Genomic DNA, 21,948 nt, shown 5'->3' with positions numbered 1-21,948 from the left:
TTTGGACAACTGGCAGGCAAATCATTTATAAACAAACTAAACAGCAATGGGCCAGGAACAGATCCTTGAGGAATACCCATTCTATTTTCCAACATGGATGACTTTCCTTTATCAACCCTCACACTCTGCTCTCTTTTGAAGAAGATACGACTCAAACCAATCATCTGCTTGCTTTAAAAAAGCTAATTTAGTAAATTTAATCATCTATTTTTATAAGATGATCCCAATTGCAATTTGCAAACCCCTGTTCAAGTTTTACAATTTCAGACTTGGGATTAAACGTCTTTACATGGCCAGGGTTGTTTGTACTAAAATACTGCAGTTGTTTTTTAGTCAATTTCCTAACAGTTAAAATCATATAATGATCAGACAGACCAGTTAATAGATTATTGTATCCTACTGAGAAAACCCCAGCAATCAGATGACCCGCTTTGAGCAAGCACTTTGGCAATAGTGGAAAGGAAAAACTCCCTTTTTTTTTAAAGAGGAGAGGCAGCCATCTGCCGCGATCGGTTGGTGGTGAGAGGAAGAATGAGGAGGAACAAAAAAAAGCTGTGTGAAGAAAGCCAGAGATGAATAATAACTAAGGATTAAATGTGGTGTATAAACGCCTCTCAATATTCAATTCAATCATAGCGCTGAACTGATGTTTTTGACCATTATTACATGGAGTGCCAACTCTTAATGGTCACAATTCGCAAAATGTATATAAAAATCACAAAAACAGCTTTACTTAATCATTTTATTCCTAACAGTAAGCACATTGTGAGTGAAACAAATGAGTGAATAAGAAACACTCGTCATCGGAAGCCCCCAGCAGCCTAGACCTAGGAATCAAAGGTTTGCTTCAGCTGGCATCACAAAGGAAGTAACGTCACAGTTGCCTGTGATAAAAACACCTTTGTTATTGGACTGATTCTTATATAGTGCTTTTCTACTCTCTCACATTTACCCAATTACACCCATTCTCACAAGCACTGTCTCCAAACTGAGTGCTGTCTAACCACATTCACACTCCGATGGATGCATCGGAGAGCAACTTGGGGTTAGTATCTTGCCCAAGGATACTTGGCATGCAGACTGGAGGAGCTTGGGATTGAACCACCAACCTTCTGATCAGTAGGTGACCTGCTCTACCTCCTGAGCTACAGCCACACACTTATCAGTTGTGGTTGCTGGGATCTTTGAGGCTTTACAGAACTGGTGTAAAAGGAACACTGATAACTAGAATATGTCTCTCACTATAGAAATGGACGCCGTTGTCCAAACTAAGGTAAAGCAAGACACATCAAAGACCGCAGCCATCCAAGAGAAGCAAACTGTGGTCCAAAAAACTCAACCACAGTTAGAGGCAGACAAAGAGAGGAAGAGTCCAGCTAAGCTTAACAAAGGAGAGCGTGTACTCCCAGTCATCATCACCACCCTGCTGCTCATTCCTCTGGTTGTTGTGATCTCCATAGGAGTCTTCATTTCCTGGAGGAAAAAAAGTATGTATGAAAACACCCATGGGAGTCTGTGCAGAAAATCCATTCGTTTTTAATATTGAACAACAAATGAGATAGAAATTAGGCCATTTTAACTACTGTTGACTGCACTGTCTTCTTGCTATAGTCAGTGCACATTGTTCTGCTCTGTTTCCTCTCTTGTCTTTGGTCATCTTAACAGTCAGTGAACATTAAAGGTAATACTGTTGAACATTTGCAGATCAACGTGAGGTCAAAGCTGAACCCAGCTCAGTGAGAGGCATTTTGGGAAAAATAAGGGGTATGTTGTTTACTTTACATTAAATATTTAATAAATACCAGACTTCGTTTTTATTTAATATAAGGTTTAAGATACTTCATGTATTTTTTTCATTTGTCAGATATACTAACTACCGAATATATTCAGCTGGATTTCCAGTAGTATGCTCATACTGTAAAGTTCAGCTGTCACAAAAAAACAACAGTTCTGCAGTACCAACAGGCTATGAGAGAAGATCATTTATTGATTTTGTTTTAGCTAAGACCCGTTTACTTGTAACCAACACAAATTTAGGTTATCACTCTTCCTTCTTTCTTCTCTTTTGTCTTCTTTAAAAAAATGTTTTGATACTAAACCATTATTAAGGAAAAATATTGTAAAATGTCAGTCATATATAAAAACTTTTAACATTTAACCCCCTTCTGCCCCTTCCTTTACCACATTATGTCTAAAGCAGTGTTCATTCATCTTCATTAGTGTCTGTTGAAGGCATGACCAGGCTAGAAAACATTTCAGAAAATGAAAATAGATCCTCTCTTATGTCATCATCTTATTGACCATAGCTTTACACAGGGATGAATGAATATCCTCAATATAATGCACTGCCAGTGTGTAAACTGAAGCCATCATTCTAAGTTGAGAATTATTTCTCTTAAATCTGTAGATTTTTATCGTCATATTGACATCTTCATTTCCTCCTCTCTGGTATTTAACCTTTACTAGGTAAAGCAGTGGGCAGTCTGAATCTGGGAAACTTCTTTCCATCCCATAAGGGTTATAGTCGTCAGGGCTTTGACCAGCTGAGTACTGAAGGCAGTGACCAAGAGAGAAATGATGAGGACAGCAGCGACTCTGAAAATGAGGAGTACTCTGCTCTGCCGCCGCCTCAGTCCTCCTCTTAGATGTTCTGGGGCCAACTGCAAACCTTCCACCAACCTTCTGCTAAAATCGCTGATGTAGTTATTCATCACATGTGTAACTGTTGTACCAGCTGCCAATGTGTGTGTGTGTGTTATTGTATGTGAAACATATTTTGATAAGTTATTTATTTAATTCAGCTATGGTATTCATACAGCCTTTTCTGGCATAATCTACTCATGTCACAGTGTCACTCATTTCATTTCCCCAAATCAAACCTGCTTTTACTGAGATTATTAACAATATTTTGAAAAATCTGGAGTTGGTTTTGGCCTTAAAATAACAATGCAAATCTGTTAAAAGAATGAGATCATTTCCCCTTTAGCTGTTAAAGGCTGATGTTGGATTGCTGTCCGCCTTCAAAGTCAGTGTTTTTTTTAACATGCATTCCCTTTGTTTTATTAACAAAGGATTCATCTTGATGGTGACTAATCAGCCTCCAACTGTCCTGCACCATAATGTAGCTCTCACTCTAGTCATTATGGACTTGGCTTCCTCGTCAGCTATATTCTTGCTGTTCATGGCGAAAAAATACTCTGATGAATTCTGTCATTTTTCTGTTTGTCAAGTTTTTAGCAAAAGTGGCATTTCATGTGATATTGTGTGATTTGAATTGTGAAATAGAGAAATATTGTCAATTCATTTTTTTCAGTTTTATTTATACAGCACCAAATCACAACAACAGTTGATGAAGTGTTTGTAATAATATGCAAGACCAGACAGAGACTACACAGGATGCATTTAAATATCACACTCACTTGAATAAAAATTGCTTGTGTGGTGAAACCCACTGCATATGAGATTTGATGAGAAAAAAAAATTTAATCCTGTATTTGGGAAATTCTTTTTTTTTACAGCCACTGAAATGACTAACTATAATTATAATAATGTATGGTAGCTTTTATATGCCATCTCCCTCTATAGAGAGATGGCATATAAAAGATTTCCTATATCTGTTTTTGTAGCAGCAGAGCTAAATCTGTTTGTTAGAGTAGCTGGTCAGGATTATCCATAATGGACAATGGTGACAACCTGTCCACCAATGCTTCAAATGTGTCCAGTTTGCAGCCAATCACACAGCCAGCCTCTCTAATCAGTTTATTCAATCTGTTGGTCACTATATTATGATTTGATAATATCCCTTAATAAATTACTTGTTCATAAAAGATTGCTTTCTCTGGGAAAGTTTCCCAAATTTAAAACATCTGATCTTGTTTGCAGTTTCAGTTATTGTGTTATCTATATGGTAACCTACTTACTGCCACTTTTGCTGGTCATTGTGCTTGTTGCATTGAAAAGGAAATGTAGGGGGCGGCGCAAACACTGTTATTGTCACCATGACCTAATATGGTTACTTCTACCCTTAAACGCAATGATTTTACACCGTTTCATTATCATTTCAATTTTTCACTTAATCTTAAGTTGGATCAGTTTTTTTTTTACACGTGATTCTGTGCCTCTTTGCATCTGTCTTGCCTTTTGTTTTAATCACGTGCCATAACAACACATACCATTCATGGGATGAAAATTGCTGCCAGTAGAGCTTGTATCATAGTGATTTTATTTCCCTTCAGAAAATTTTATAGTGTATAAATTCATATATGCCTGAATCTCTGTGCACTAATCATTCTTTAGAACAGGGGTAGGGAACGTTAGTCCTCGAGAGCCGGTGTCCTGCAGGTTTTAGATCTCACCCTGGGTCACGACACCTGACTCAAATGATTAGGTCATTACCAGGCCTATGGAGAACTTCAAGAAATGTTGAGGAGGTAATTTAGCTATTTAAATCAGCTGTGTTGGATCAAGGACACATCTAAAACCTGCAGGCCTCTCGAGGCCTGGAGTTCCCTACCCCTGCTTTAGAAGAACCACTTCTCAAGCTTCATAACGCTAAACCCAGCTTATAAATATATATACACAAAATATATATGGTTTTGTTTTGTCTTGTCCTACCCAGCAGCCTAAACCAACTGGGTGTTCTGACTTAATCAATAAAAGCATTTATATGTAAAAATCAATAAAGACATATTCAGTCTGATGGCAGCAGTGCGGAACAAGTGAAGTCCAAATTAATGTGTATTAATTAATTAATTAATTAAGGAAAATTCACTGAACACACTTCATGCACATACTGGAAGCTCAAAGATAGTGGAAGAAGACTTTTGTTTATTCAAAATATTCAAGTTTGTTCAGGATTCTGAGGTTTAGTTACAGTTACTCTTTTTTCCTTTTTTATGTAGTCTGCACCACTTCTTTTTGTATTTATCCTCAATATATCATAATGTTTAAATGATTTCCTAACACGGTGCCATGTTTTACATGTGAATGCTGTAATATTAGTTGTGACACACTGGTTTTGCTGCAAGAGTACTATTTTCAGTAACTGTTATTTGTGTAATAAAGTGTTTGCAAAGCATTGTGGAAATCATGGTTGTTGTGGGATCAGAACACTTGTTATGTGGTTCAAACTGATACAAGAGATACTGAGATGCAAACTGAATGACTACTGCGTTTGCACAATTAGTGACTACATTTGGAAAACCTTTAGGATATGACAAATATCTTGCACTCTTCAAACTCTCAAGCAGCTTTAAGCAGTCTGCACAGTTCTTCCATTAAAAAACAAACAACAAGACAAAACAGAATATAAAATGTTTTTATTACTTAGTTTTTAATATAAAGGTTTAAAATATTTTTATAACAGAAAAGGAAAACAACAAACAAACAAAAAAAACAAGCAGTTGACTGAAAAACACAGCTTTTTCCCTACAAAGCAGTTCTGGCAATGAGAACATGACATTATTTTCATGAATTGACAACATATATACAGATGTATGAGCAGCCTAGGAGAGGCCTGCAGAAGTTTATATAGCTGTGAGTAGGCGCAAACAGGAAAGGAAAAAAAAGGTGTGTGTGAGGGAGGGGGAGAGAGAAAAAGACCCATACTCATTTCGGATAGATTACACCATCTTGTGGTATAAATATTAGCTTGCAACCTTAACCAAAAGGTAAGTTTTTCCATTTTATGAATCTCCTCAACAACGCTCAACCAGTCATCCAGAACAGTGGGGTCAGTACATTAATTAATTAATTCTTCGGGTAAGTCTCCTAAATAAAATGTTATGACGGACCGTTGTTTTGATTTAAAGCCTATAGTCTATTCTATCTTTGACATCTCCCCAAAATTTAGAGAGTTTTCGACAAGACCAGAATATGTTGGTATAGTTTGCAACAGTTTCCCACAGCTCCCCCAGCATGAGGAATTTCCCCCTGTTTGTTGTTTTGGTGTTATGAAAAATCATACCAAGTTTTTCCAACTAAATTTTTGCCAGTTGGCAGAAGATGAGGTTGAAGTAGCAGTCTCACACATATTGTCCCATTGTTCAGAAGATATAACAGTGGACAACTCTTTCCCCCATCTTTTTTTAATATAATCTGTTGATGTTCCCCTACTTTTTAATATACTCTGGTAGAGTTTAGAGATTATTGACTTACATCCCTTAAAGTATGTTTGCAAAATCAGATTCATTATTTCATTAGGTTGTGTATTAATTTCTTTAGTCACTTTTGAGGACAAATATTGCTGTAATTGTAGGAATCTGAAAAAGTCACTTTTTCCTAGCTCATATATTTTTTTTAATATTTGAAAACTTTGAAGGCCAATCTTATCCATAATTTCACAATATACATTAATCCCTTTATGTGACCAGTTTTTAAATTTTAAATCCATTTGGTTTGGTTTAAACTCAGATTCATAAGCCACCTACTTAAGTACCTGAAAATGTGGTTCCTTAGGTTTATTTCTTTTACTCGCTCAAACCAAATAAGCAATGTAAAAGATGCCAAGGGGTTCAGTTCTTTCTGACAAGCTGTTGTCAGTTTCTGATCTCCTATCAGGGCTTGTACTGGAATGACCCCACACATATTCTATATTTTTTTCCATTGGGCCTCACAAGTATCATGTCACCATTGTATAACTATTTTGAGTTGAGCAGCAAAGTTGCAATCTCGGAGACTTGTGTGAGAGAAGCCGCCTTTATCTTTACGAATTAATAATATGATATATTTAATTCTAGGTTTGCACCCCCTCGACAAAATATTAATTTTTACAGTACAAAATAAATAAAATAATCATTTAAGTGTGTATTATTGTGACGTTGTTTTGTCACTGACGTGTTCTATTAACCATTCTGTCTTCGTTGTGAAAATTATGTCTCTGTGTAGGTATACTGGATCTCTCTGTTGTCATACGTGTCTTTTTAGCTGTCTTTGAGAACTTTGTCATACTTTGTCCTTGATCATTTACTTTTCTTTGTACATCTAAGGAGAAATGTCAACAGTTCAAATTCCGCGCAGTTCATAAAGCTGCCAGCTAGGACCAGTTCTCTCTGTTATTGTTGTGTTATTAGCGTGGTATTCAGTGACCTTAATGAAAGCGCAGTATGTCTTATATTTGATTACTGTCCAGACAGCAGCAGCAGTGACACTTTATTATTATATTGCAGATTAAAGTGGTAACGTGGATGAAGATCTAAATGAGTCAGCGTCAGTTTGTGGTGGCGTCGGGTGAGCTGCTGCTGAACTTCTCTTTTTTCCAACCAGGTAAACTGCTCCTCTGTGTAGTGACGTCAAAGGGATGGGCGAGTCACGTGCTTGCCTTCGAGTGAAACCTGTGGTTAACGTTACTGAAATGGGAGAGAGAAGAACGGGAAAAGGAAGGAAAGCGAATAAGGTAAGCGACCTCCAACGCGATGGTTCCACTACACAGAGCGCGGAGTTATGTGTTTCGCAGAATAATAGAAGGAGTCGGTTGGTGTGTCGGAATAAAAGTTTTTATGTCGAAAAGTAGGCGGTAAACAGAAGGCTGAGTCAAATTGTTGAGTCCTCGAGTGAAATTTACCTCCTGTTCACTCAGCCAAACATGTGAAAACAGCTGTGTTCGGAAGAAAAACTCATATCGCGGTCTCCAAACTACGTTGAAAACGATATTAGCTTAACATAGAGTCAGACCAGAATATTGGGCTGACCTGTTCTCTTGCCCGAACCCTCTGGCTGTGTGCCAGCTCAAACTATGAAGTCCACAGGTCCAGGCCTCTTTCCATGCGCGCAGTGATATCATTTGATACGGACTACAAAGTGATCCTATTTTCTCGTTACCTGTTTATTATTAAAGCAAGTGATAAACTGGTGATAAAGTCAAAAGTGAACTAACAGTCCTCGTCGTGAGCCGCTACTCTACAGTTTAGTCACAGCTGAAGAATTCAGGTCCTTTACTCCAGCTATGAATATCATACTAGAATTTAAAATACTACTCTACGGCTGATGATAATAATCTGTTAAATAAATTAATAAGACGGTTATTTTCATTATTGACCCTTTATGTGATATTAAAAGAAAATTTCTCCTTGCATTGACCAGTTGTGATAAGCCTGAACCAAAGGACTCGTTTGATTGGTCAATACTCTGAGAAAGCTTAAAGTGAACCTGTTACACTTTTTATATTCTTTTTCACAATGGTGAAATTAGTTGAACATTAACTAGTTAATGTGACTTCTTCCCCATTACTTATGTTGTTGCAGGGCAGAGTCAACATCTTCCCAGTGATATTGAAAATGGTATCGAATAGCAAGTATTTTCCTGGGTATGGGTATAGAGTTTGAAATTCTAGTGATGTGACAACTCTAGAGCTATGTCCACCCCAGTGTTCTTTAAGGTCCTGTACCTTGGATAGTTCTCATTGTACAACAGTAAAATTTTGATTGTTTGATAGCTTCATTAAGCATAATTAGGTCATACAAAAAACAGCCGATTCTGAGATGGTCAGGTGAAAGGCACTCACTGACTGGCAACTCAATTCATGTTAGTTTTGGCTGGAGAGGCGAGAGGGAACAGAAGTAGCTGGTTAGCAGAGACTAAACTTTCAAACTAAGGTAAGGTTAATGTGCTTGTGTGAGAAACATTGCCAGCTTTCGCCAGTTTAGCTTCAGCATAAGTACAGTGCATTAAATGATAAGACAGTTGATCAAAGCATGGAGTTTACAACTCATCTTCATATCTTCCCTTGTCTGTCTCTACAGGTGATTCATCTGTACACTGTATAGTCATACAAGGTTTGCATTCTGACCAGCAAGCCAATGTAAGTCGTGTTGAGTGACTGCGTGTAAACGAGGTATTCAAGCATACTTTTTTTTAACCTCTCAAGATCAAATCTGCTACAAGAAACTGTCTTTCAAAGGCTCATTAGTTAGTAAGAATGTATTTTTGTGCTGTCTGCAGTAGCAGCTTGCAGTAAGTAAAGCATTCCTGAATAGCTTATTGAGGCAACAGGGGAATTCATGCTCCATACTTGTTTGCAGCACAAAAATACAGTCTTTATTCAGCTTGCATGGAGGAAGCTTGGATAACATCTTCAATCACAAGGGCTTTTTGTATGAAGAGGGGTTTTGCTGGTGACTTCTGGTACTCTGGGGCTTATCTTTTTTTAGTTTGGTGTACTTTTTCCTCCTCGTGAATGTTGGGCTTGAGTATCATTTATGAGATCATCATCAATCTGAGACTTAATTTGATTTTTTTCTTCCTTTTTTCTTTCTCCTTTTTTTCTTTCTTCTGTTATTTAAGTTGATAATAAGAATGAAGCTAAAACAAATGCACACTTCATAATTACTTGATGGATCACACTTCATTGAATACTTAATTAGGGAGTGTTTAGTCAACCAGTCAACTATGTTTCAAGTCTCAAAAATTAATGGACTTGCTCAGTGATGAATTGTTAAGAGAAGTTACAATTAACAGGATCAGAAGGTGCTGTCTGTTAGGGACCATGTATGTTTAAATAGTACGTATATATATATATATATATATATATATATATCTTACAGTACACCAAATACTTAGTTATAATAACTTATAAACATGTCTGTGCATTTAGGGACCATCACCATCCTCATGTCCTATGGAGGAGGCTCTTACGGACGCACTGAGCGTGTCCGCCATGCGCCCCACTATGACCAGGTACCCAGCTCTTTACTAGACTCCTATGATCAACAGCCCCTGAGAGAGCAGAGAGCTCCTCATCTTGCTCAGAGCACCGACCCTCTTCCACCTCCGCCTTTGCCTGCTCAGCCTCCTGTTGGCCCTGAGTTTGACCCCAGTGGAAGTGAAGACAACACTGATCCAGAGCCTGATCCTGCCATTGACATCAAACCAGTCCACCGCTTTATCCCCAACTCATGGAAGAACTTCTTCAGAGGAAGCAATCGCAGTAGTAAAAAGACGTGGTCCATGCCTACGTCTTCAAGCAATAACAACAGCACAACAGACGGAGTTCGCTGCTCCCCCCCACACTCCCCCTCTCTTCCTGCGTCATTCCAAGATAAATATGGCGGATCAGGCGGCAGCTACAATTCACGCAAAGAGCTTCTGGAAGCAAGGGATGGGCATGACTCTGTGTCTGGGCACACCTACCATACAGGTCTGACCTACAGTGAGCGAGTGCAGGAGTACCATCAGCGCTATGCCTACATGAAGTCCTGGGCTGGACTGCTGAGGATTCTGGGCTGTGTGGAGCTGCTGCTGGGAGCAGGTGTATTTGCCTGTGTCTGTGCTTATATCCACAAAGACAATGAGTGGTTCAACATGTTTGGATATTCGTCTCCTGGTGGAGCTTATGGAGCAGGTTACTATGGTGGCAGCATAGACGGGACCTACTACTACACAGGCCCCAAAACCCCTTTTGTGTTGGTAGTGGCAGGGCTGGCATGGGTGGTAACTGTGATCATGTTAGTACTCGGGATGACCATGTACTACCGCACCATCCTGCTGGACTCCTCCTGGTGGCCTTTGACTGAGTTTATCATAAACTTGGCCTTGGCATTGCTGTACATGGCAGCAGGTAGGAAACATAGCTGTATCTTGTCAGTGAAGACAGTTCAGTGGATTATTCAGAGAATCTGTTGTTTAAAATAATATTTTTAAATAGTTTTTTTCAGCGTGGTAGACATCTTCAATGTAATTTCATTGAAAACTCTACAGCAAGGGTAATAGAAAGTACCCAGACATCACCATAGACTGCCGTTCTAAAATCTTGGAATTTTACTGTTTTGTTTGTTTTTACTCAACCTGATAAATTTTGTTAAAGCAATTCTAGGTGTAGTTACTTGGATTTTTACCCAGACAGCTGTATGTTCTTGAAATTAGAAGAAAGTTGAACTCTTTACAGTGTGTTCTGTGGCTTGCTAACCAAGTTTGCCAAGACTCCTTTGACAACTAAGGACTTAAAAATTATGCATTAATTTCAAAATGCATAGTCTAGAAGTCAGTGGGTCACTTTTCAATGCCTACATTCATCTTTTATATACACTATATGAAAGTTGTTCAGGGGACCTAAAAAACATCTTGTTTTGTGCAGACAGTGAACTGAGAAATGCATCATGGCCCAGTATGAATGATTATTTTAAACTGCGAATCATAGAAATCTTCTTTAATAGAGTCCAGAAATAAACAATATCAAGCTAGAAATTGGCACAGTACTCCCTCTTAATTAAAGCTTAAGCGGTTATGATGCATGATAGAAAACTCATTAACAGGCGAGTCCTGTATTTCAAACCCAGTTATTGGTGGAATGCAGTTAAAAATGTAAAAGAGAAAACAATTTTCAGTTCAACTATTTTGCCATTGTAGCAAGGTTGAAGTGAAGCTATTCGGTATACTTGGGTTAATGACAACTTGGTTCTCAATATATATGTGGAGCCAGTCTGAGTTAATCACTAACCCAAGGGTGTGTGAAAATTGACAAAGGAAAGAGAAAGATAAAGGCTGTGATTTGGGGTTCTGGGTCATGTCATATACTTCTCATACTCTCTATAGAACCAAACACTGAATTGCAAATATAAAGAAGTCAGATATGTTAATATTAACTACAACTCTGATTAATTTGCTGTGCTTAGAAATACAGTATTGCAGGGATTGAAGCATCAAGTAAAAAAAATAGATTCAGGTAAAACTGAGGTAATTCCAGTGCATAACTTTGTCTGGTGGTATAATGTAATGATTTTAAAATTAAAATGAATTAAACATTCAGTCTCTTTTTAAATCAGTTTTTGAACTGCATATATAATAGAATATTTTTATTCTCCAGGCATTGTCTATGTTCGAGACACAAATCGTGGAGGTCTCTGCTCCTACCCAATGTTCAACAATGGTATTAACGGAGCGTTCTGCAGAACGGAAGCAGGCCAGATTGCTGCCATTATCTTCCTCTTTGTCACAATGCTCGTGTATCTGATTGGAGCCATTGTGTGCCTCAAGCTGTGGAGACACGAAGCTGCACGTAAATACCGGGAGAGGTACAGCCAGGAGGTAAGCTTGCTTTGTTTAGGTTTGCTCTGTTTATGAAATTGGGTCTAGCGATTCCTTACATTCAGTCAAGAGTTCTTCACTTTGATAACTTAAAAACAGTCTCAAACATGTCCACACAGGCAGACGCAGACTGCACTGCAACAACAAACCACATAATTTGCACACAAGCTCCAGGGGAGGGAGTGAGTGGGTGGGGTCTGCCAGTCCTGCCCATGTGTTGCCAAAAGGGGTACACATAGTTCACTCTAGTTTTGCCTTGTATTCTTTCTCTTTTATTAATTGTGCAACATGCAAGTGACCGTTTTTAATTCGGAGATTTAAAGGAGATGATTTATGCCACTGGTCATAACTACACTAGTCATTTTGCCTAGTTATGCACTAAAATTGGAAGCACTGTTAACCTACTGAAATTGTAATTGTGAGGGACAGTTTGTGTAGGTACTCTGTGCGCACATAGTGGGTGAAAAGAGAGAGGGAGACACTAGGGAGTTTATTTCTTAAGTCATTTGCAAGTAAGCGCCTAATCACAGTTAACATTGTTCACATGTAGCAAAGAACAATTAAGCCTTCCATAATTATTGTTTACAAGTGGAAGGATATCAGACAAATAGGTATTAATGTAGTTTAATTGGTTATTAATTATTTTTTAAGTTTCTTTATGGTATTTTTGTAATGGCTAATGGCAACAGTTGGTTAATAGTACAGATTAGCTGGCTTATAGTTGTAGCTTTAGTATCCTTGCTTGCAAAACCCTGAATGAGGGTTAAATACATGTGTGCTGGATGTATAGTCCTGCTTTTCACACTAAGCCAGTGGGCTTGTGGTCCATTTTAGGGGTTTATATAAAAATAAAATAAACATATTTGGCGTCAATTCAAGACATATGAGCTCAGTAGGCACACAAGACAACATTTTAAAAATAACAGAGCAAAAACAAAATTTACAAACTCCTATTGTTATTGTAGGGTTTAATGGCAGCTCAAAAGTCAAACATAGAGATGTAAAAAATATAAATCACATGTTAATGAATTATATTTTTATATATCTTACATGTGCAGATGCAGCCATCAAACATACGAGCTGTGCAGTCATTGGTAAGGATTCTGTAAGAAAAGATTTCACACATTAAAGATGGAATGCAGAAAGAATAAAGGCTTGTTTGATGATTTCTCTGTAAGTATTACAGTAATCCAGTAAACATGTTGCTGTGTCTCTGCAGATGGTAACAGATTCTGCTCCTGCTCCCACAATTCCAGAAAAGGTCCAGGGCTCTTCAGTGGTTCCCATCCATACTGCACCAAAAGCAGTTCCTGCAAAGGTTTTGCAGGGAGCTATACCTTCGGGGCACATTCCTAAACCTGTTATAGTGCCAGACTACATTGCGTAAGTGTTACCTAGAAAATAGGAAAGTCAAGAGAGTCAGACAAAAGTAGATACAGTACACAGTCAATCTGCAGTTGTTCCTTTCAAATGTTAAATAAAAAGGCTCAGACATCACAGAAGACGAGGGAAAATCACACCTGCACACACTTAAACATAAACATATCTATTCAATTAAATTAAATTTTATTTATATAGCACCAAATCACAACAAAAGTCGCCTCAAGTAGATACAGATCATATGACCCCCTATGAGCAAGCACTTTGGCGACAGTGGGAAGGAAAAACTCCCTTTTAACAGGAAAAAACCTCCGGCAGAACCAGGCTCAGGGAGGGGCGGCAATCTGCTGCGACCGGTTGGGGTGAGAGAAGGAAAACAGGATAAAGACATGCTGTGGAAGAGAGACAGAGATTAATAACAGATATGATTCAATGCAGAGAGGTCTATTAACACAGTGAGTGAGAAAGGTGACTGGAAAGGAAAAACTCAATGCATCATGGGAATCCCGAGCAGCCTACATCTATTGCAGCATAACTAAGGGAGGATTCAGGGTCACCTGGTCCAGCCCTAACTATATGCTTTAGCAAAAAGGAAAGTTTTAAGCCTAATCTTAAAAGTAGAGATAGTTATAGCATATTAAAAGCTTTTCTAATTTGTCTATTTACCATTTATTTAAACACTTATGAAACTTTAAATCTTTCTCATATTTCAGACAAAAAAAATACTTATTTCATTTAATGAAATAAATGAATAGTAAAACACTATAAATAGTAAACACAACCATGATAGCATACAAGGCTCGCAAAATTTCAAAATCTCTGGTAGCCCTTCGGGCAGGCATTCTTCAGTTTTTGGTAGCCCAAAATAAATTTAAGTAGCCCGAATAAAAAAATAATTTTTTTTTACGTTTTGTTTCCTTTAATGTATAATATTGTAAAGTATAATATTGTAACGGAAACAAAAATTAATCAAAAAATTGTTAAAATACAAATCACAACAACTGTATAAAAATTAAAACCATCAACTCAAATACTTGGTTCTAATTGAACAGAAATTTCTATGAACTTGTAAGAACTGTGTAGAACATGAATCAGTCTGTGTCAGATCCTGAATCTGAAATTTTCACTGAAGTCACAGGTAAGAAGTAAGTGGAACCAAGATCTAGGCCATTTGCTTTTTGAAGTTTGCAAAGACTGCTAAATTCTGCCAATGGTAGCTCACTCTTTGCAATATAGCACGCTGTTTTAAACAGCTTTTTCAGGAGTTCTTGTTGTGCTTGGTTTATTTGTAGTATGTTTTTTTGCAATTGGTGTTTGTTCTGGGAAACATACTGCAGACTGGGCAATAATGCATTTCTTGCATTTCTCATGGGTTCTGATGGGGTCTTTCTTAAAATGACTGGTCCCAGTAACAAAGGCGCTTGTCGACTTAGAAATCAAATGAAACTCACAACACACCTGGCAGAACATCATGATATTTAGCTCGTCATATTCCAGCCACAGAAATTCTTTTGTCCATGAAACCAAAAAAGCTGCGCTTTCTTTTTGCCTCATAGTCTGATTTGTCCAACACGTTCTCACTCCCAAAGCGTGACATTTTAGGCTAGGTGACAAATCGTCAACATATTATGTTTTCGGCTACCCACCACATTCCTAAATGACGACCTCGGAAAAATGAGGAAATGTGAGAACCGTATGGACTCAATCTACACATGTTCGCTCTTTTCCTTCAAATAGCTTAGAAACACGCTATTTAACATCATTTAAGTCCTGTTTAAGGTGAGGAAAAAGGTTATGGTTAGGGCTAGGGATAAGGTTAGGTTTAGGGCTGGAATACAGGGCTGGAACGTTGATTACCGCGGGTGCGAAAGTCTCCTTTCGCGTTCCTCAGGAACGCCGCCGGACGTGACAAAACGTCGCCATGTTACGCCTCGGGAGTGAGAACGGGCTCGATTTGTCATATCTTTTCCGTTTTGTGATCGGCTTTTCTTTGGCTGCCCCTTCTTCACCCTGACCTGTCTTATTTGGCTCTGCAGAACTAAAATACCAGCGTAAATCCTGCTGCTTTTACACACGTACTTACATAATGATCAGCGATTCTTTGCGCGATCAACCTCTCACATGTTTAAGCTTGCTGAGAGAGATTTCACTTGTCGCGTTTGAATAGTAATGAGTGATAAGACGATGTCAGAGGAATTGGTGCGCAATTAATCGTCACTCACCAATCAGTGCTGCCGCTCTCTATACACCGTTCGCGCGATCGCAAAATGAAAGTGAAAGCAAAAAGCAAGCGCAAATTCAAACGCGATTTCAATATGTCACATATTGACAGTGGCTCATCGATGCCAATGACATAATTACTCAGCTACATTGGCGAAAGAATGCGAAAGCACTGACATATATTTTCCTATGATAGCCCGACGGGCAGGGCTGAGTTAGATTTTGGTAGCCCGACTGGAAAAATCGCTAGCCCCGGGACGTCGGGCTAGCGATTTTGCGAGCCCTGGCATATTGGATCTTTATCTCCACTATCGCCATGTATAACTTAAATATGGTTAGGAAAAGATAAAACATCTTGTGACATTAAAACTGTGCTCTTTGTATTCCTGTTTCCTACAGTAAGTACCCAGTGATCCGGTCAGATGAGGAGCGGGACCAGTACCGGGCCGTGTTTAACGACCAGTACGCAGAGTACAAAGAGCTCCACTCAGAGGTGCAGGCAACCCTCAAGAAGTTTAATGAGATGGACGCTATGATGGGCAGTTTACCTCAGCACCCTACCAACCAGATGGTGATTTCTTATATACACCTCTTAAATTTAATTTAATAAGAACTGATGTTGGTTTGCTTAGCACAGCTTCACATTAAGCGTAAACTACCCAATGAGACCTTTTTGGATGTGTTTAGATGTCTACAAGACTGAGTTAGCCACCGTGAAAAAGTTCTGTTTGTACTGTTATATCTACATTGACTCCCTTAAATTTTGCTTGTTGCATTTGGCATAAATACAGTAATTATTTTAAAAATAAAAGGCACTAATAGGTTACACTGAAACGAATAAAATGAAACTAAAATTAAACATTTTAAACTATAAAAGCTAAACTAAAACAAGCAAACCCACTCAGGAATCAAATGAAACTAAATGGAATAAGGATGCATTTTGATTGCATGTTTGGAATATTACACTCTGTCTTTTTGTTTTGAAATTGTACCTCATTTCCTCATCCCGTAACTTCCCCTGTTTGGACTTCCTGTTCCCTCTGCATTTCCCCTCCACCCTGAAATTCCTCACTCTCATCAGAAAGCTGCTGGTACTGCGTCACTGCAACTCATTTTCATACTGAGTTTCAGTGTTTGAGTTAACTATGCCTCTCTTCCTGTTCTTGTAGGAGGTGGATCGCATTAACAGAATCCTCCAGGAGTACCAGAGGAAGAAAAATGTGAGCTTATTGTCTTGTTACTGTTTTATACAATGGGGGAAGTAATTCTTTCCCTACTAAATTTGTGATTTTCTTCACTAACAAAAGTATAAACAGTCTCTACTTCTTCTTAGTTTCATTTTAATGGAGAAGAGACAGATTGTCGACCAAAAAATTCCATAAAAACACATTACAGAAGTTACAAATTGATTTCCTTGTCACTGAGTGAACTAAATATTGAAACCCCTACAACCCAGCCAAAATTTTGGCGCTCACATATTAATAGTGTCCCTCTTTCGCATTGATTACAGTCAGTCAGTCATTTAAAGATATTCCTGATCTGAACTCATCATGTGTAGAAAGCACACCTGTCCACTTTCTGCTAATGGTGATGGCTTAACTTACATGGGGAGCAGCTATGTGCTTTAAAATGGATGAGAACCATAGTTATAGATGGGTCTTTTAGCAGAATAGTGACCCGAAACTTTCCATAAAAATTAAATTACCATAAAACGCTTTTCCTTTCTTTGAAACTGTGCAACAGCAACATTAACCATAAACAAGGGAGGAGCAAAAAAAAAAAACCCCAAAGAAAACATTACAGATCATCAACAAGGATTGCATGACAAAGACAGTTTGTCTGTGACACTGCCCCCTGGTGACAGTAAACAGTTGCAACATGTAGACAATCTTTCCTTCCCACTGCTGCTATGTGCTTTTTTTTGTTTTCTCAAGGGTTTTCACTCTTACATTGTAGGGTTTTTATGAAACACCTTGAGGGGACTTTTCTTGATTAGGTGCTATGTAAATAAAGTTTAATTAAACTGAATGGAAATGTTCTCAGGTCCACAGCCCTCTGATACTTTTTTATACCTTTATAAAGTCTTTATTGATTAAACATGGTGTAATTTTACAGACATATCTTTTATTGCTCTTCCATATTTTTTTATTGCTCCATAAATGATCAGGTTTAACGGAGCTTTGAAGGGCTAAAGGTCGACAAAGGTCCTCGGAAAAAAACTGGAAGCTCTTTCTATGTCAAATACAGCTGGAAAAAAGTCCAGAGAAACAAAAGTGAGCCAAAACCTGTAGACAGAAGAACTTTTTTAAGAGTTTGCAGGAAAAGCACAGGATTCTTATCATTCCTTCAAAAAGTGACCCTCTGCAACAATTTTTTTTGTTCAGTTATTTTGAAGCTAAATTAACTTTAGTTTAGTTTCAATGGTCACTGGGATATGATAACCTGTCAAATTTATAATCAAAATCAAAAAGATTTGCTGTCTCTGCTGTAATGTATCAGGTGTTAATGCTGGCCTGATTCCTTTTGGGAGAGGATCCACTGACATAGTATATTGTAACTTCAGCCATCATTAATTCCACATGTGCTTTTTTTGCATTTATAAGTCAAGAGGTCTGTTATGAAAAGGTCTACTAATCTCCACGGATATTGTGTAATTTTAGAATGTAGTTATTGTTATGTTGAGTATTTGGGATAGCAGGACTATCTATGGAGTCATCGAAAACCACAGTGTTGTAATGAAGCAACATGTTGCCTATTGCAACAGCATTGCACAATGTTTTTGATGGACAGCAATGTCAGATTTAGGAGTTTATCATTTGGCTTTGTCTTTTGGTGGTAGACTATAATCTGATCGCTGTTTCTGCCTTACCTTTACAGGATCCCACTTTCCTAGAAAAGAAAGAGCGTTGTGAGTATCTGAAGAACAAGCTATCACACATCAAACAGAAGATCCAAGAATATGATAAAGTCATGGAATGGAATGACGGCTACAGCTGAAAACCTCTGAGAAATTCCTGTACTGCAGCACAAATACTGAACTGCTGTCGCTATCTCTACATCACCAGTGCTGAAAGTTGCAAGTTGATGCTGAATGCAGTCAAAACCATGAGCTTATCAAGCTTTCCCCACCTCTTGAAATCTGTTCAGCGACAATAACTGGAAGAAAACACATCTGTCAACAGTTTCTCTTTTGAATTTGTGGTTTCTTAAAGCTTTAAAGTCCAAAGCAAATGACCACAATGTTTCATCTTTAACAGGAATACCATATTTCATTTTGTAAGGGGGAGTTAGATTAAAATGTCATCTCACTGGTGTATTCACTTACCTAAATCCTTGGTCACGCGGCCCAGAGTCCGGTCACCAAAAATAAATGCGTATTCCCTAACCAGTTAGCAACTGGTTTGCTGGAAGTTGCTGGCTGTTGCTAGGTGTCACTAATCAGAATCAGAATACTTTATTGATCCCTAGAGGAAATTATTTTGGTTACAGTGCTCCAGTGTAAGAAATAGCACTCTATTACTATAGCTCAGCAAATTGCAAGTCTGTATCATCCACGCAACCCCCCCCCCAAAAAACAAGCTATTTTATATACATATATGTGTGTGTGTGTATATATATATATATATATATATATATATATATATATATATATATATATATAAATATATATAAATAGAGAATGTTTGCTTTCAGAGTGAAAGTTGTCCCTGACTTCTACAACCAACACATTTCAAAATCTGCAATTTATACTTTGAAGGTGAATTGTCTACATTTCTGGTTTGCTACTGCTTAGTGAGTAGTTTTGTGAGTGATTGCAGACAAGTTAGTGTCTTCAATGTAAACTACTAGCACACTTAGATCAATGCTAGCAACTGAAGCAATTGCAAGTTTTCCGGTGCTGCACCATATACCCTTATGCAACCAATGTCATGCTAACAATTGTCAGCAATTTCTAGCAACTACTTTCCAACCGGTTAAGAGTGTACACTTTTCCCTAGTGAATAGAGGTTGACAGTGTGTCATTAACATGTCTTTAGGCCTTAGTGAATAATTCTTTAGCAGTTGATTTCACAGTGACTGCCAGCAATCTTCATCACCCATGCCAATTAGTCTCACATTGCTATATGAGTGCTCACCACTCCCTAGGCTACACTCTTAAATTTGGGTGATTAGCTTAGCTGGATATTAAGGAACTAGGATAAGTAGCACGGCTAACTTTAATAAATCCCTGAATAAAAATAAAAATCCCTTTAATAAAAAACCCAAATACCCCTCTCCCCAGCCAGACCACAGTTCTGTCTATGTACCGCCCTTTAAGCTGGCTGTCACTTTGCTGTAGCTTTATAATTTGATTGAATGCAAGCCAAAAAATTCTAATTTAAAATGAATAAATACACATATGTGTGTGTGATGCTTTGACTAAAAATGTAGCTGAGGCTGTCCATTTAATTTCATATCTGACAATAGTTTCAAGTGAATGTCTGTGTATAATTATTGATAATGCTGTCAAAGGAGCTTGCAAAGAAAAGCGTCTGGACTTCTTTAAGTTGCTTGAAGACGTTTCACCTTCATCCGAGAAGCTTCTTCAGTTCTAAGGTCAAATGGTGGAGAGTCCCAGATATAAACCTAGTGGGAGTATCCCCCCACAGAGGGACAAAAGGACCCCCTGATGATCCTCTAATCGCCTGAGCCAAGGTGTGAAACTGGGTGTGGGTCCCAATCAGCCAGAGTTTCGTGTGAGTTCATTGTGAAACCTGGCCCCACCTTATCATGCGAATTCCTGAGGTCAGATGGCCCAGGATGTGAGTGGGCGTTAAGGCGTCTGGGAAGGGATCTCAAAACTGGATTATAGATGGCAGAGAGTTGGTGTCGTAAACCACCGCCTCTGTTCAAAGATGGTCGCTCACAGTGGACATAGATGGCTTCTTTCACTCCTCTTTCAAACCATCAAGGCGATTAGAGGATCATCAGGGGGTCCTTTTGTCCTTCTGTGGGGGGACACTCCCACCAGGTTTATATCTGGGATTCTCCACCATTTGACCTTAGAACTGAAGAAGCTTCTCGGATGAGAGGTGAAACGTCTTCAAGTAACTTAAAGAAGTCCAGACGCTTTTCTTTGCAAGCTCCTTTGACTACGATGACCTGGATGACTGAGAACCTTCACAGACATATTGATAATGCTGCATTATTTCTGTCAGGGTTTAATCCGTTGTTGTTTTTTTGTCAGTTGTCTGTGTAATTTATTTTTTATTACTTTTAACCTCATGAAAACCACTGTTTATATAGCTCTTTTAAGTGCACATTTTCAGAATCATTGAGTCTTTATTTATCCCCAAGGGGAAAATAGGATACATTACATAAGGATACATTTTTATGTTGCGGTGTCTGAATCTGAAAATAAGGAATTGTAGCTGTTTGCTATGTGTATTTTGGACGCAACTTGCACAGACTTTGAGTGAAAAAAACAACATTTTGTACATTATAGTCACGTAACTGCCTAAAAATCTCAATTTATTTGCTTTATAACACTGTGAACCTTTTCACTGAACAGAAAATATTTTCCAAGGTTGTTTTTTCTCTTTATTGCTGTAAATGTGCATAATTCTTTCATAATTTCATGCTTTCTGTTCTCCAAATACAGTTCTGCTTATTGGACAATGGTGTAGTTATATACTTTGTTAATCAGCAGCCAGCCATTTTGCTTTGTGGCGAAAAGTAATAAAATATTGATGGGCAAGAACACCAAAGAAAACAAAAGGCTGGATGGGAGATGAAAGAAGTGACTGAGTAATCAACTGATTAAACAAATTTTATCGTTTGAGTTGCTTTCCCAGTAATACTTTTTCTGGCTTTTGGACTTTTATAGTGCAAATGAGCCCATTGAAATACTTTTTTTTAAAATATAAATATTAAAGAAGCTCTTGCTTTAGATGTAGTGTTAACTTAAAAAAACATTTTGTAGACAAAAATAAGACAATTCTTTAATTAACAGTAAAAATATTAGTTGATGCAAATCTGGACTTAATCATAACATGAAAATCCTGACTCTAAAGTTAAATGTTTAACCAATTAGGTAGATCAACATCTGGTCACCTACCAATTAGAAGGTAAGTGGTTCGATCCCATCTCCTCCTCTCTGCATGCCAAATATCCATAGACAAGGTGCATCCATGTGTGTAACTGTCAGAATGAAAAAAGCTCTGATGTGAATGAGAAAAGTTGTGTTAAGTGTTTTTAGTAGAAAAGCGCTATATAAGACCCAGTCCATTTACCATTATTAAAAACATTTTGCACTGGGTTGTGTGCGAACATTAACAGAAAATCAAAGCT

At 38.0% G+C, this 21,948-nt stretch overlaps 2 protein-coding genes across 8 annotated transcripts in view; both read left to right on the top strand.

Moving 5' to 3' along the window:
* The window catches only part of pam (peptidylglycine alpha-amidating monooxygenase), a 53,338-nt gene extending 48,261 nt beyond the window's left edge, over positions 1-5,077 (top strand). For all 3 annotated transcript variants that reach the window (XM_087843966.1, XM_087843967.1, XM_087843965.1), the window contains exons 23-25: positions 1,248-1,487; positions 1,705-1,764; positions 2,467-5,077. In XM_087843966.1, coding sequence (XP_087700092.1) covers positions 1,248-1,487; positions 1,705-1,764; positions 2,467-2,645 — 479 coding nt within the window. In that variant the 3' untranslated portion in view covers positions 2,646-5,077. The remainder of the gene's footprint in view (positions 1-1,247; positions 1,488-1,704; positions 1,765-2,466) is intronic.
* A 2,240-nt stretch (positions 5,078-7,317) lies between these two features.
* marveld2a (MARVEL domain containing 2a) lies at positions 7,318-20,186 on the top strand. 5 transcript variants are annotated; one of them, XM_006797293.3, is made up of 9 exons: positions 7,318-7,393; positions 8,739-8,797; positions 9,590-10,552; positions 11,798-12,018; positions 13,077-13,112; positions 13,238-13,401; positions 16,018-16,189; positions 16,788-16,838; positions 18,496-20,186. In XM_006797293.3, exons 3-9 carry the CDS (start codon positions 9,607-9,609, stop codon positions 18,613-18,615), a joined length of 1,710 nt encoding a protein of 569 aa, XP_006797356.1. In that variant the 5' UTR covers positions 7,318-7,393; positions 8,739-8,797; positions 9,590-9,606; the 3' UTR covers positions 18,616-20,186. The 5 variants fall into 5 exon arrangements, with proteins under 5 accessions (XP_006797356.1, XP_035766489.1, XP_087700097.1 ...); XM_035910596.2 differs by having other exon boundaries at positions 8,739-8,830; XM_087843971.1 differs by adding an exon at positions 8,526-8,591 and having other exon boundaries at positions 8,739-10,552.
* The last annotated feature ends 1,762 nt before the right edge of the window (positions 20,187-21,948 follow it).

Source organism: Neolamprologus brichardi, chromosome 7, assembly GCF_056152115.1.
Source record: "Neolamprologus brichardi isolate AB-2024 chromosome 7, ASM5615211v1, whole genome shotgun sequence".
NCBI classification, from domain to species: domain Eukaryota; kingdom Metazoa; phylum Chordata; class Actinopteri; order Cichliformes; family Cichlidae; genus Neolamprologus; species Neolamprologus brichardi.
The sequence above is the reverse complement of the archived record's forward strand: the minus strand, read 5'-3'. Positions and strand labels throughout refer to the sequence as shown.

What these genes read in the sequence shown, in the direction of transcription:
- marveld2a (XM_035910595.2), top strand. Translation starts at nt 9,574, where the DNA reads ATGTCTGTGCATTTAGGGACCATCACCATCCTCATGTCCTATGGAGGA. An exon ending in ATTGCTGTACATGGCAGCAG is followed by an intron (nt 10,553 to 11,797) that starts GTAGGAAACATA and finishes TTTATTCTCCAG; the next exon opens with GCATTGTCTATGTTCGAGAC. An exon ending in TACGAGCTGTGCAGTCATTG is followed by an intron (nt 13,113 to 13,237) that starts GTAAGGATTCTG and finishes GTGTCTCTGCAG; the next exon opens with ATGGTAACAGATTCTGCTCC.